The sequence below is a fragment of the Symphalangus syndactylus genome, chromosome 3, assembly GCF_028878055.3.
Source record: "Symphalangus syndactylus isolate Jambi chromosome 3, NHGRI_mSymSyn1-v2.1_pri, whole genome shotgun sequence".
In the NCBI taxonomy this organism is placed as follows: Eukaryota; Metazoa; Chordata; class Mammalia; order Primates; family Hylobatidae; genus Symphalangus; species Symphalangus syndactylus.
Genome location: NC_072425.2, coordinates 93,519,253 through 93,534,479, shown reverse-complemented (window position 1 = coordinate 93,534,479; position 15,227 = coordinate 93,519,253). Strand labels below are relative to the sequence as shown.

Genomic DNA, 15,227 nt, shown 5'->3' with positions numbered 1-15,227 from the left:
CCCTGGGCATTTAACAAGAAAAAGCCTGATGAGAACATACCACAGATGCGGAATGTTGTCTGGTCACAGATGTGGAAAACCTGATTTAAAGTTCCTCATCTTTCCAACTTGATCCAAGGGATTCAAAAACAAACAATCTTGCACTTCAAATGCCATAATTTTAAGTAAAAAAGTTAAAGGATCACTAAGAAATCAAGGGACTAGTTTCTGCATATTCATAAAACACACTCCAACACAGTCTTCCTAGTTCTCAGCAATTCTGAACCAAAGGTATTCTCATGTGATTTTATTCATTGCAGCCAATGCCAATTAAAAGTATATTTAGCTACTTTCAATGTATAAATATAAAAGAATTTAACTGCTTTTCTATTGGTATAGTTTTTCAAAAACAAATAAACAAACAAAATACGGCATGAGGATAACTTGACAGTTGCTACGTACTTATTGAAAGAAATCTACCAGTATCACTTATCTGAATAAGATGTAGGTTTCTGAACCAATGAGAATTTCAGAGAAAACCAATTTCCTTAAAATACCTAACAAATGGAAAATATTACATAATGACTTGAAAAAAAGATTAACTAAAGCCAGTTAAAACCAAAAGGGATGAAATGGATTTCCAATTTTACCTATTTTTCCTCTTTTTCAATACACACCACCATATATGAAAACAGGCACCATGAGGCAGTTTTGTAGCACAGGCTTACTTGGGTTTGTACAAGTATAACCAAGAAAGAATAAAATAAAATTTTAAAAGTACTGTTTAGCCACAATATTGAATATATTAAGTAGTTGAAGAATGGTGGTAGAAAATAAATGCAATATTTTATTTAGAAATTCCACAGGGGCTTTTCTTAGAAACTCTTAGAATATTGACCTTCATGCCAGGATATGGTCAGCATGCTAAATCAAGTGTGGGTTGGAACTGTTTGTATGGCTTATGCAAATCTATATAAAGTATGTTACCACTGGCATCTGTTACCACTTTAATCATTTGGGTTCATCTGAGCATGCAGAGCAGACTTGGGTGGGCTCAACCAGCTTGGGCGACAAAACTACAATACCTCTTTGTTAAGTGGATATTTACAAACTTATCAGTCAGTCCAGTGTCTTGTTGTACCAATTAATCATACTACTCCCTAGAAAATTGTTTTAAATTTCACTCACAGTAGAACCCTGAATGAGTTAAACATTAAAGAACAACAACCAAATCCAACCCTCTACCTAAGAAAAGGGATTATTATGAATGCTTTTTTTATGCAGTTTTAACAAATTTGTAATTAATTATATTTTAATAGACTCTGAAAGACACATGAAACTACCACTTTCTATACATGTTTTTTTCAAATAGTTTACCATAAATGGAAATACATATAAACATATTGATGCTAAAATAAATTAAGCTTTAAAATTATCTAAAAACATAAGATAAAAATCAGATTTGGAGACTTGCTATCTACCACAATTTGGAGATTTTAGTCAAAAGCATGCCTTGAAGTTAGCAAACCTACACCAAATACCAATGAAAGAATATTCGTTTTTCTCCCAACATCAAAATTCCCATACTAAACCAAAGATGTTGACTTGAACATAAATTAAGATGGACCAAAACACACAGGCTACTTTGGTGATAAGTAAATTTTGGAGTACAAAATGTTCTTGCAAAACATGAGACATGATATTTATCCTAGAAATGTTTTCTAGCACCTGAAAACAAACCAAGTAAACAACAAAATAGTTACTTTAATAGAATACAATTTGTTGACCAGGAATAATTGTTATTTGAGAGAAAAAAACAGCTCAGGAAGGACACTTAAAAAAAACAAACATGAAGCACTCATCACAGAACAAAAAAAGTTCCATCCTAGAAAGGAAATCTGTTATGCCTAGAAATGAACATCAACTACCAGAATTAACAACAGAAAAAACAATTAAACAGTACCCCAAATCATTTTAAAACAATTATTTTGATTTGGAATTTTATTATTTTTTCTGAGCATGTCTAGAAATCTGTCATTACAATATTATATGCTTTTCACACACCTGTGGATGCCAGTAACACTTTCTAGAAGACTGTACTATGTGCTTAGGAAAACACTGGGAGAGAAAACTTTCTGTCTTACTTATAGGATCATTCTTCACACCAGCTGAAGGTATAGTTTTCAACTCAGAGGAATCAGAACTAGGCAAGCTGACCTTCATAAACCACTGATGCACTCACCCAAGAGAGAGCTCTTGAATCCAGCATCTGCTTTAGCAGGCAGCAGGAGTAGCTATGTGAATCAGAGGTACAAAATGGACATATCCTAGAGTCAAACTTAAAGACAATGGAGACCTGAGCTTAAATAATGGATCTTGCTCTTACTAACCGTGTGACCCAGAGGAAAGTAACCTAGATCAGTTTTCCCACCTGCAAAATGAGAGTAATGTATGTATCTTACAGCGTTATTGCAAATAAGTGAGATAACATATAAGGCACCTAGCATGAGTCCAATGTCCTCCAAGTCTTGGTTTTAAATCTTGACAAAGAATGCTCAAATACTATACCATTTCTATGTTTTAAAAGCAAAAAAAGTGACATAGTGATAGATATTCTATTCCCTGTAAGCATGTGTCAGGAGCAGGCAGAGTGGTAAGGCAGGAGAGAAGGGCCATACATTCCCTTAGATTCTAGAGAAAAACTGCAGCTGTATCTGTTAGCCTATTATGCAATTCAACTCAACTAAATGTTAGGGGATGCAACATAAAAATTAGACATTCTTTCCACCTTCATTGAATCACAATCTAAAACAGGTTCATACAGTGTTGCAGGCAATGCTGAAATCCAAAAAGTTCTTAAAACCATAATAAACAATTTTTTATATATAAATTTGCTGGCAAAATCAGTCCTGAACTTGAACTGGCTTAGAAGCTCTATAGCCTTTATTACTGCATTGAGCATAAACATTTATGCATCTTAAGTTTCACCTTGTGGTAGGATCCAAAATCCCACCTTTGGGTTTGTACTGGAATTCTACCACTGGCTTTCCTGGGCCTCCAGCTTGCAGCTGGCAGATAGTGGAACTTGGCCTCCATCATCACGTGAGCCAATCCCTCATAATAAATCTATGTATACATCCTATCTATATCTCTGTATATTCTACTGGTTCTGTTTCTCTAAATAACCCTGATTAATACACTAGGAAAATGCCTACAGGTAAATATGCAGCTCTCATAGTAGGCTATATACTATATTATATTTTGGAATTTTTTTTAATCCAAGAGTTCTCTCTTTCCTATGCCAGAGAGGCATTTCTACTATCAGAGATAGTCTTGAGTACAAGTCGTAAATGGAAGGGGTAATCTCAGGTGAGCAAACAAGAATTTGCAGCTGGGAGAGCATCGTAAGACTTAAAGCTCTTAATGCAATAAAGATATTATTTAGAAATAAACCTATAAAAGACTGAGGAGCAGCCTAGAGGAAGATGTCTGGAATTTAATGTACAAACTAATCAACCAGAGCTCCTGTTAAAATGTAGATTCTGATTGAATGATGTAGGGCCTGAGATTCTAGTTCTCCGGTATCACAATGCTACTGGTCTAGAGCATTCACTCAGAGTAGAAAGGCCCCAGAGCAGCAATCCTCAAAGTGTACCAGAAGCATCAGAATCTCCTGGGAAGTTATTAGATATACAAACCCTAAAACATAAAGAACTAAAAGTTTGTTGACCTAAATGAGCTGTTTACACTAGGCAGGTCGGATTTATCTTCCCTAAGAATAAAAGTAGAACATGTTTTAAATACTTACAAAATAAAAGTAGCAGGCCAGACCCTATTACATAAATAAAAGCGATTTCTGCAAACAATTTCCAAAGTCATAGCTCCTGCAATAACACTTGCAGTATAGGTTTTTACATTTTTAAGAAGCCTCTGATAATATATAGGCCAAGTATTACAACTATATTCCTTAGTCGAACAACCAATTGTTGACAAAAAAAAAATCATTTCTATTTTTCCTATGTAGTACATACAAAGCTCTGTGAAGAAACCAAACTGAGTTTTATATTTCCTTGTGTTGAGGACATGACCAACCACATCATGGTTCAGCTGACTTTTCCAGAGTAATGTTTACGCATTGCTTGGTTGATATGTAAATATATGTCAACATTTTGATTTATAGCTATAAATGATCCGTTTACATACACACAAACAGATGCATAAGTTATAGTACATTAATAGTTTAAAACAACATACCTTGAAGGACAAAGAACTTGAGGGTAAACCACAAATACATTGTCATGATCAGAGAAAAGATTTTCATTTTCTGAATGTGAAGTCTGTTGATGGTTAAATAGGGTTTCCCAAAATTGTTTAATAAATTGATGCACTCCGAATGCAGATTCAGTACATTTTTCTACTTCAAGAAAAGTTTTAATTTGGAAGTTGACCTCTCAATGAAAACCTGAGCATGTAGTTCTAGCCATAATCTATCTTCAAAGAAATCAGTTACTAACACACTGTAAAGCATCACATGTGTTTCAGGATTGGGGTGAACAGCTCTGATTTTGCTAGGAGTCCATATTTTAAAATAGTGGTTCTCTATTAGTGGAGATGTTTTTATCCCTAGGGAACATCTGGCAGTATCAGGAGACATCTTTGGCTGTCAAAACCAAGGGAAGGGGAGTGAGGGATGGGTACTTCTGGCAGCTTGTGAGCAGAGGCCAGGCATGCTGCTAAACAACTTGTAATGCACAAAACGGTCCACACAGCTTAGGATTTTCCAGACTAAAATGCCAATGTAGTGCCAAGACTGAGAAAACTGACTTAAATAACAGGCTACAAAAATACAGCAAGACTGTCCCTAGTGCATCTTAATTACATTCCTTGCACAGTGTTAAGCAAAATAACAAATACTTGTTGCTTGTTAAATAAACTACCTCTATTTAGCTGGGATCTTTGAGTCAGAGATGAAAAAGAACTAAAAAAGAGTTATCACACATATGATATCTACAATTACAAAATTGCAGTCATTGTCAGAACCCAAAAGAAATTTTAAAAATCACCCTGTCCAGCCTAATTTCTCCAGGTAGGAAAAACAATGTTTCTCACATGGAAGATGCTGTCTAATATACCGATGCGACACTGTTAAGGGGAGAGGGCAGTCCTCTTAATAGTAAAAATGAGGTGAGACCTTTACAAAATCATTAAAATCGGGTTTTGCTATTTTCCTTCTAATTGTATCAATGTCCCATACTTCCCTCAAGTTAATAAAGTATTTTCTTTATAAAAATTAAAATCAATGTGGTATCATAATAACTGCTATTTCTCTAGCATGAAACAACATAAAATGTAATTATTTTCAAAAAACGAATCAGAGACCTTGGCCTACAGGCTTTTCTGCTTTCGAGATTGCTGGGATTTAAACTGTCATGAGAAATTCCAAACTGGCTTACATTTTTGAAACACAGGAACTGACAGTCATAAGGCCAAACATACCCTTAATAATCGATTCAGTCGCATACAGATCTCGTTTGTAGGTCACCTAAAGGACAGATAAACTTCATTAGACTTAACAGAGCAGGAAAGAATGTGCAAGCAATAACATAATGCCCCCAAGGAAATTCTTGATTTTTCAGAAGCTATAAACATGTAATACTGACATTTTCTGAATTAGAAAAGCATCAGCAAATTCACATAAAATATATTCTATTTCTACAAATGGCTGATTTGTTTTTAAATCTTTGAATAAATTAAGATATTATGTGGCAGTGGTTACTGAAATCTTAATGTAACTCAAGTATTATACTGAAAGAAAATGTGGCAGCATTTAAACAACAGTTTTAACATGACTGCATAAAAATGAGGTTTTATACTAGAGAAAAAAAGGTAGGGTGGAAGTCTGTGTATAACAAAAAAGTCACTGAGTTACATTCTTAGCTGAAATAATTCTGAGAGGTCAATTTATGTTAAGAGGGACTTCCTTCTGAATTACATATATCTGTAAGAACCTAGATAAGATTCACCTTGTAAGATTTTTATTTAAAATGTGGCTAAAATAGAAAGAGCCTATAGGGCTTTCTTAGACCACTATGTGCCTAAGAACAATGATGATCTTTCCTTAAAAATATGCAGCCTCCTCATAATTGTAATCTGTTCCTTGTAATGTAACCTGCCAACATGGCATGTGTCTGTCCTATGGCAGATACTTCACAGACTCCCATCCAGTGAGCTCAGGTACAGAACATGTAAGTGCATTGTGTTGCAGAAATTAATTCTATATCACAGAGCTGAAATACATAGTAAATAATGACACAGTATTAATAAGCTTTTATAAGGTCTTAAAAGCTACATTCAAGTACCTAGATATTTATGATGCAAGTGTTCTAAACACCCATTTTGAGAAATTCCTACCATATTATTACCTCACCATGCCTAAACTCAGCTGAAATAGCACACAGAAGCACAATCAAACAAAAGAGAGAAAAATTGAGCTGAACTAGGTGAGTGCCAGGTGTTGGGTTGGAATTTCACCTGCACAGAAACTTTCCTCTTCTTCAGGTGGCCCCCGAGGCTCTAGTGAGCACAGTCTGAAAACCAGCAAATTAGAGGATTGAAGTTCTTTCTCATCACTACAGGATTGACTTTTTTAAGTAATTTTTCATTATAGAGTATTGTACAAGGTCAAAGGAAGACTACTGATCATGCTAACAGAACAAAAGGAACTTCAATACTCATTGTCAGGGTGTTGGTTTTTTTAATTAAAATAAGGACAACCCATACTGCTGTAAAAGTTAGATGGAAAAAATGAAAAACCCATCAATTGAGAATTACAACATTTTCCAGTCATACTGCTTTTGAAGTATGTTAGCTACGCAGGAAAAAAATAAGGCTAAAAGTACTTTAAAAGTCACTAGTTTTGGTTGGCATGTGCTTGTTTTAGAAACACTATAGCATTTCACATTTTAATAGATTGGTTGAATTGTTTGAACAACTTTTTATCTGTGTTACCAAGTTAGCTGCTACTTTATTTCTGGACAGTAAGGTATAGTTTTGGTCCAGGATTTACCTGCCTGGATAAAGGAATAGCAGAGGAATCTATTTTGGATAGAAGTGCAGTAGCCCACTTCACTAAATAAAGTTTCTGTACAAATCTAGTAGTTAGCTAATCTGGAGGATAAAAATTCCAATTTCATAGGCATGGTAAGGTAATAACACGGTGGGAATTTCTCATTCCTATCACGTCTACATGTTGTTCTTCTTTCTGTGTTGAGACATAAAATAGTAAAAAAAAAAAAAAAAAAAAAAAAACTTTCAGAACACAGCCAGTTGGCCACTATCTCCAATAACTTAAGGTGACACATAATGTTCTCCCATCTTTCCCTTCACAATAAATAGGCAAAACTTACGTTTCAAAGATAATAGAATGTTTATTAGGTATAGATTTTTCAGAACTTATTTCCTTACCAGTCATATACATATAGAAAATATTCTTTTCTGGATACCTATATAAAATGCTGGATAACTATATAAAAATATCTGAAGAGAAACAATGTCACCATATTGTGTTTTTGGAATTACAAAAACCAAATAGGGACTATTTGGTTTCTTTTGTTTTTAAACAGATGCTGAAATACTTGGACCTTAAAAAAATGTATTCCCCAACAAAAGGAATCCTCAAAAGTCATTCATTCCAATAATATTGTGATTATACAAAAACTTCAGAAACTCCTAAAAAAGCACATTCAGACAATGGAACACAGTGGTTAAATTTCTTCAGTAACTGGTTATCAATCTTGTATGGCTTGAAGATGGTTTTGACATTTAGAAACAAGACGTCTGTTCAATTAAGTCTGTACAGTGTAGTAAGAGACCAAGTTAATTAAAAGTAAATGGGGTCAAAAATATGGTACAACTCTAAATTAAAGGGACTCAAGTTGTTATGCAGACTAGATGAAATCTCATCAAAATAAGAGTGTTTACTTGGGCCTGTCAAAGCAAGACTACTCCAGGAAAGCATGACAGCTGATCCCTACTCCCAGAACCAGTTCTGTACTCCTCAGTGCTCATCATCCTGGCGGGGGGAGTGGGGTACTATGACCATTTTCTACCCTGCATGGTGATTTGAAAGAAAAAAAAACTGATATTATCTCCAGACCCCAGAAGAGCTAGCAAAGGAAGGTGACGTCAAGCCAGAATGTTTACTTTTTAATTTTACCAAAACGTATTTATAAAATACAAAATACAGACCAGCCTGGCCAACGTAGTGAGACCCCATCTCTACTAAAAATACAAAAATCAGCCGTGCATGGTGGCATGCACCTATAGTCCTAGCTATTTGGGAGGCTGAGGCAGGAGAGTCACTTGAACCCAGGAGGGAGAGGTTGCAGTGAGCCGAGATCTTGCCACTGCACTCCAGCCTGGGTGACAGAGCAAGAGTCTATCTCAAAAAAATTAATTAATTAAATAAAATAAAATACAAAATAATCCTCCTAGGATTTCTGGTGGCAACTGAAATTCTACTACTGAAATTCTAGTACTATGTGCAGTCCTCAGAAATTTCAAGTCACTCTTTAAACCAATGTGAAGTGAACTCCCTGACTTTTCAGGGGAAAGGGAAGGTGTATTGCTCCATGTTTCAGGATCCTCCTTTGCCTTACACTGTCCATGGTAATAAAATGCCTCGATTATGTCCAAATGTGTCTTTTACTGTCAGATTTTTGAATCGTGTTTCAAGTACATGGCCATGCCATCTGAGTCCAGTACCAGTTCAGCATAATTGTACTAGAACTTTTCAGATGCAATTTTTTTTAAAAGGCAGCATCTTTGGAGTTAGTGTAGAATTAGGACACTAATTTCAAAGCATAAACTCCATTGTTGTGTAAAATAAATACTCTTGTCATACAAAATAAGATCACAAAATTAAAGTAAAAGCCTAATGACAAATCTTACAATGTTATCAAAAGGGGCTAAATAATTAGCTATGAAAATACCAAAAAGAGAAGTCAAAGATGAGACAAAAGGCAGAAAGAGAAAATAGGGACCCTGAAAACAACAGCAATATTTGCATTCTACTATCACCTCACTTAACAGGGAAAAAAATGTGATACCAAAAAACAAACAAACAAAAAACGCTTACAACGTCTATCTGTAAGACATTTTCCCCAATCCAGAGTATGACAGGCCTTTTAGGGTCCAAGCTCCCTTTGAAGCATGGCATTATTCAAATCTCATTCATAAGAGTAGAGCTCTCTACTTCCATTCCGTGTGGAAAGTGATGCTATGATGCTGATTTCTAGGGGGGGATCGCCCTTTCAGCATGTGTTTCCCAGGACTGCTACAGTGAATTACTACAAACTGGCAGGCTCCAAACAACAGAAATTTGGCTGGGCGCGGTGGCTCACGCCTGTAATCCCAGCACTTTGGGAGGCCAAGATGGGCAGATCACAAAGTCAGGAGATCAAGACCATCCTGGCCAACATGGTGAAATCCCGTCTCTACTAAAAATACAAAAATTAGCTGGGCGTGGTGGCACGTGCCTGTAGTCCCAGCTACTCGGGAAGCTGAGGCGGGAGAATCGCTTGAACCAGGGAGTTGGAGGTTGCAGTGAGTCAAGATTGCGCCATGCACTCCAACCTGATGACAGAGCAAGACTCCGTCAAAAAAAAAAAAAAAAAAAAAAAAAAAAACTGAAAAATTTATATTCTCTCACAGTCTAGAGACTAGACATCCGAAATCAAGATACAAGTAGGATCCTCTGAAAGCTTTTGGGAAGAATTCTTTCCAGCCTCTTCCTAGCTTCTGGTGATGGCTGGCAACCCCTGCCATTCCTTGGCTTGCAAATGTGTCACTCCAATATCCACCTCCATCATCACATGGCCTTCTCCCTGTATCTGTGTCTCTTCTATTCTTGTACAGATATTAGTCATATTGGCTTTGGGGCCTACCCTACTCCAGCAGGACCTCATCTTAACTTGATTATATCTGCAAAGACACTATTTCCAAATAAGGTCACATGCACAGGTGCCACAGATTAGGACTTGAACATACCTTTTTAGGGGACAGTTGAACCCACAACAATGTCCCTAAAAAGGGACTCACCAGTGGAACCAAGGGAAGCACTGTGTGGAAAGGCCAATCAGGTTAGCGTGCACTGATATTTGTTGCACATAAAAGGGGAGCGGAGTATCAAGATGTACCTGAGGACTAACACTCTTGCTGGAGAGAACAGAGAAATATGAACACCTCACCAAAAAGAAAACACTGAAGATGGAATGTAACATTCAGAGAGTAATGTGCTGCTTCCTTTTCATCCACAGATCTCAAGAGTGCTTTACAAACTTGTTGAAGGCTCAGAACACACACAAGAGGTAAATAATCACAGCCCCAAAGATGTCAAAAGTGAGACCAGGGATTATTGACACGTCAGTAGCAATAAAACGCCTTAGAGTTTCCACCTTTTTTCTTGGTCTTCAAATTAAGTCTGCCAGACAGCCAAAGGAGTTCCAAAGAAATGTGAGTCAGGTTTTTTTGTTTTGTTTTGTTTTGTTTTTAAGACGGAGTCTCCCTACTTCGCCCAGGCTGGAGTGCAGTGGCGCAATCTCGGTTCACTGCAAGCTCCCCCTCCCGGCTTCACGCCATTCTCCTGCCTCAGCCTCTCCGAGTAGCTGGGACTACAGGCGCCCACCACCACGCCCAGCTAATTTTTTGTATTTTTAGTAGAGACGGGGTTTCACCGTGGTCTCGATCTCCTGACCTCGTGATTCGCTCGCCTCGGCCTCCCAATCTTTAATGAAACATCTAATTGGTAATTGCCAAAAATCCTCATAATTAATATCACTAAGCCATATACAGAAAAGGATGAATAAAACATTTGCCTGCTGGGTTGATGACAGTTAACCCAGCAGGCAGACATTTTAGGTTGTCCTTAAATGAAGAGTAATATTGCATAAAATTTCTTCACCACATAAATTTTCTCTACCAGGCAGTAATTCAAACATGTCAATATTTTGGAGTCTTAGAATTCAACATTTTAAGTATTTAAGATTACCCTGAGACAATCTTAGCATGCAGTGAGGCTGATCATGTTGCTGTGCAAAATAACTGATCAACTTATAGGGCTTTCTGTTTTAAAAATCAGTAAGGAAATATGCTTATAGACTCAATTAGAATGAATCTTTACTAATCAGATTTTGATGGATGTTTCATAAAGATTTCCAAAGTCTACAAGCAATATTTCAAAAGCAGTGATATGTATTTCAAGATTATGAAATAATCTTATTTGCTAATGTACTTATTTCTGATTTCCAGACTCTTATTTCCAAAAGTCCTGTTCAATTCAACTAATGAAACAAAAAATCACATTCTAAACCATCCCTGGCCTTGATAAGAAGCTACAGTATGATAATGCCATTATCTGGTTTGCAATAAGTACTCTATTCCCTCCAAAAGAGGTTAGGCTGGGCGAGGTGGCTCACACCTGTAATCCCAGCACTTTGGGAGGCTGAGGAGGGCAGATAGCCTGAGGTCAGGAGTTCAAGACTAGGCTGGCCAACATGGTGAAACCCCGTCTCTACTAAAAATACAAAAATTAGCCGGGTGTGGTAGTAGGCACCTGTAATCCCAGATACTTGGGAGGCTGAGACAGGAGAATTGCTTGAAATTGGGAGGTGGAGGTTACAATGAGACCACACCATTGCCCTCCAGCCTCGGCCAGAAGAGTGAAACTCTGTCAAAAAAAAAAAAAAAAGAAAGAAAAAAAAAAGAAGCAAGTTAGCCATTAAAAGAGCTGGGCCCTGCCACAGGAAACAGTCTAATTCCTCACAGTGGGACAGAAAGTGGATCCAGCCACTACCTCCACTGGGTCGGAACTGTTGCAGATACCCTTTTAACCTAGTTAAATTGGAGCAACCACCCAGGGCCTGAAAGGAAATGTTGATACTGCAGGCAAAGTTGTAGGTTTAATCCAACTGAGTGAAGAAAAAAAAAAAAGGCTATTGATATGGTTTGGATCTGTGTCCCTGCCCAAATCTCATGGGGAATTGTAATCTCTAACCTTGGAGGTGAGACCTGGTGGGAGGTGATTGGATCATGGGGGCAGATTTCCACCTTGGAGCTGTTTTCTAAGAGAGTGAGGTCTCGAAGTGTCTCACTCCTCCTTTGCTTTCTGCCGTAATTGGAAGCCTCCTGAGGCCCCCCCAGAAACAGAAGCCGCTATGCTTCCTGTGCAGCTTGCAGAACCATGAGCCAATTAAACCTCATTCCTTTATAAATTACCCAATCTCAGGTATTTCTTTATATTAGGGTGAGAACAGACTAATAAAGCTATCTACAGAGAGGAAGAAAAAGAAAAAAGTGAATAAACCAATCTCACAGGTTAAAATGAGATGTGTCTGAGTAAATTATCTCAAAGTGAATTTTCTTGAAGCCAAGCAATAGAAGGGATACTTTACACTGATGGTTCAGTAAACCCGTGAGACTCCCTTAACTCCCACTCAATGCACTACTGGTTTTAAATGTACACCCACGCAAACACATAAAAGCACAGAAAAGAACCCAAGCAAGGTATCATCCCTCTTACCTTCCAGAGGTCAGGTGATCCTTCTACAAGTTTGGCTTTAGTGCAACAGTATTTTAGGGTCAATTGCAAACACTCAGTTCCAAATTCCAAGTCATAGTCAGTACACTGGTGTAGAAACAACAACAACAAAAACAAAATTAAGCTAAAACGCAGTTTTAAGTAAAACCAAGCCTTTTATTTCATAATCAATTGCAAACAAAGGAAGAGCCTAGAGGGCTCAAACTAATCAGCTACTGATTGAGTTATAACATCCCCATTAGCTAAAAGCAAAACAATGAATAGGAATACTGCAATCATCATATGAAGCAAAACAAATAGTGAATAGCAATAGTGCAATCATATGAGTTTTGAGATTCCTCAGTAGTTCCAGGTGTAAAATAAATGTAATACTTTGTTTCCTTTGCTTATAAGTTACCTTTCCAAACATGTTTATAAAATGCCTGAAGGTATAGCTGAGGATTATCATATCATAACTGTTGATAAATATATATCTACAAAATCTCAATCTCATATCTTGTATTTATATCAGGACATTTGCAGGTCATAGTTCTCTTGTTTTAATAATTAAAATATCAATATATCTTTTAATTATTTACATTTTGCTTATAAACATGGAACATTTAGTCTTTCATTGTGAGAAAAAGTGTAAAGATATCTCATAAATTCAGTAAAAATAAAGAAAACTTTTTTAGCATTTTAAGCAGAGCCACTGAAATAACCAAGTAATAATACAATTCAGCTGAACAATACTCAGGGTACCTATCCTGTCTCCAAGTTCTATTTTAAGTACCAGATATATAAAGGTAAATGACACATGTATTATGCCCTCAAGGAACTCAGGTCTAGAAGGGGAGGCTGGCATCTAACAAGCAGTTTGTAACAGAACCTGATAGATGCAGCACTAGAAGAATGTCTAGAGGTAGCTCAGTGGATAAAATACTTAATTCTATGTGAGAGCATCAGGAAGGCCTATCAGAAGAAATGGCTTGATCTCCAACAGAAGAATAAAATTGAACAAGGAGGATTATGTTTAAATCAAAAGGTGCCATGCAAAGTTACAGAGGTTTGAGACATTTGGTAGACTAATTTTTCTTTCTTCTTCCTTTTTTATTTGAGACAGAGTCTTGCTCTGTCTCCCAGACTGGAGCCACCATGCCCAGCCGAGACTTATTTTAGAAAGTATATCCACGTAAGGATTGCAGGAAGGCAACAAATATGAATATGGCATCAAGCACCCCTTGCCAAAGATATTTTATTATCCTTACATGGAAGCTACTGAAAGAATATAAAACCTCTGGGACCCACAGTCACAAACGGAGTTCATAAACATGTGCAGGCTCCTCTCTTGTGATCTCCTATTGGGTGCCCATAACTAATATTATTTGAAGGAGATTCTCATTAGATGTATATTCTAAACTCAAGTCAATTGCTAAATAAAATTAAGTTTAAAAAATCAATAGTGGTGATAAAATGAAATCATAAAACATAGTAAATTAATCCAAAGGCCAACAGAAAAGTGAGAAAAAGGACCAAGAACAGGTGGAACAAATACAAAGCAAGTAGCAAGATGATTTTAGACAAGAAAGTTAATAAATGAGAGAGGGTATTATACAAAATGTTTTGACATTTGTGATTCACCATGGGGGGATTATAGTTATAATGATATCATTGATCACATGAGAAACACACACGCTAACAGGCAGACACTGAAAACCATCTGCCTCCCCAGACTTGGCCCCCCGAAAATAGTGTCTAATAGCCTTCTGCCAAGGCAAAAGCCCTAAGGACACTTATCAGAGATCCCCCAAAAGGTCCAGCCCAGTTATGTTATAGAGAAATGCACAGTCAACATGCCCCAAGTAGAAAACTCACCAAGTCTAACCAGTCCCCAGCTAAACATGAGCAGAAAACCCATATTTAACTGTCATCCAAGGAAAGATTGTAACGTAAAAGATCAAAATGGCAAAAATAAAGCACTCGAGAAAATCGAAATCGCAATTTTTTAAAAACTATTAATAGATCTAGGAAGATAAATAATTTGAAATCAAGTGACGGAGTAATATTTAAAAAGGCAGAAAAGGAAAGAGTTGTGTGACTCATCGACAAAGTCAAATATCCAAATAAAAATATTGAAATTTCAGGAAAAACAGAAAAAGATAGATGAAAACAACTAAATAATTCAAGATATTCCAAAGATGAACAACATTGAATTTTCAGATTAATAGAAATTATAGAGTATGGAAGCTAACGGGTGAAAGTATGCCAAACCCACTTAACAAAAATTATCTTACAAACAAGCTGTAATCCAAATGAGTTGGGACTTCATAGAAACACTATAACTTAGAACAAAGAAGCAAATTATTCACAATTCTTGGGGTAATGATTTTAAACATAGAATTCTACTCCCAGGAGAGCTATCAAGTTTGAGGGCAGAATATGAACTTTTCCTCACATTCAAAGTATCAAAGGAATTTTATTACCTATGCATTGTTTTCTTTCCTACACTTTTTAAGACTTTAAATATTAGGTTCATAGCAAAATGGAGCAAAAGGTAAAGATTTCCATATACCCTCAAGCCCCACATACACACAACCTCTCCTACTATTGAAACCTTGTAAACATAGTGGTATGTGTATTAGCATCGATAAACCTACATTGACACATCATTATC

General features: G+C 36.6%; 1 protein-coding gene across 2 annotated transcripts in view; it reads right to left on the bottom strand.

The window, feature by feature from the left end:
- Positions 1–15,227, bottom strand: part of CRPPA (CDP-L-ribitol pyrophosphorylase A) — a 336,452-nt gene that overhangs the window by 213,979 nt on the left and 107,246 nt on the right. For both annotated transcript variants that reach the window (XM_055272530.2, XM_063637045.1), the window contains exons 4-5: positions 12,557–12,661; positions 5,476–5,521 (exon numbers count right to left, since the gene is read on the bottom strand). In XM_055272530.2, the coding sequence (XP_055128505.1) occupies positions 5,476–5,521; positions 12,557–12,661 (151 nt within the window). The remainder of the gene's footprint in view (positions 1–5,475; positions 5,522–12,556; positions 12,662–15,227) is intronic.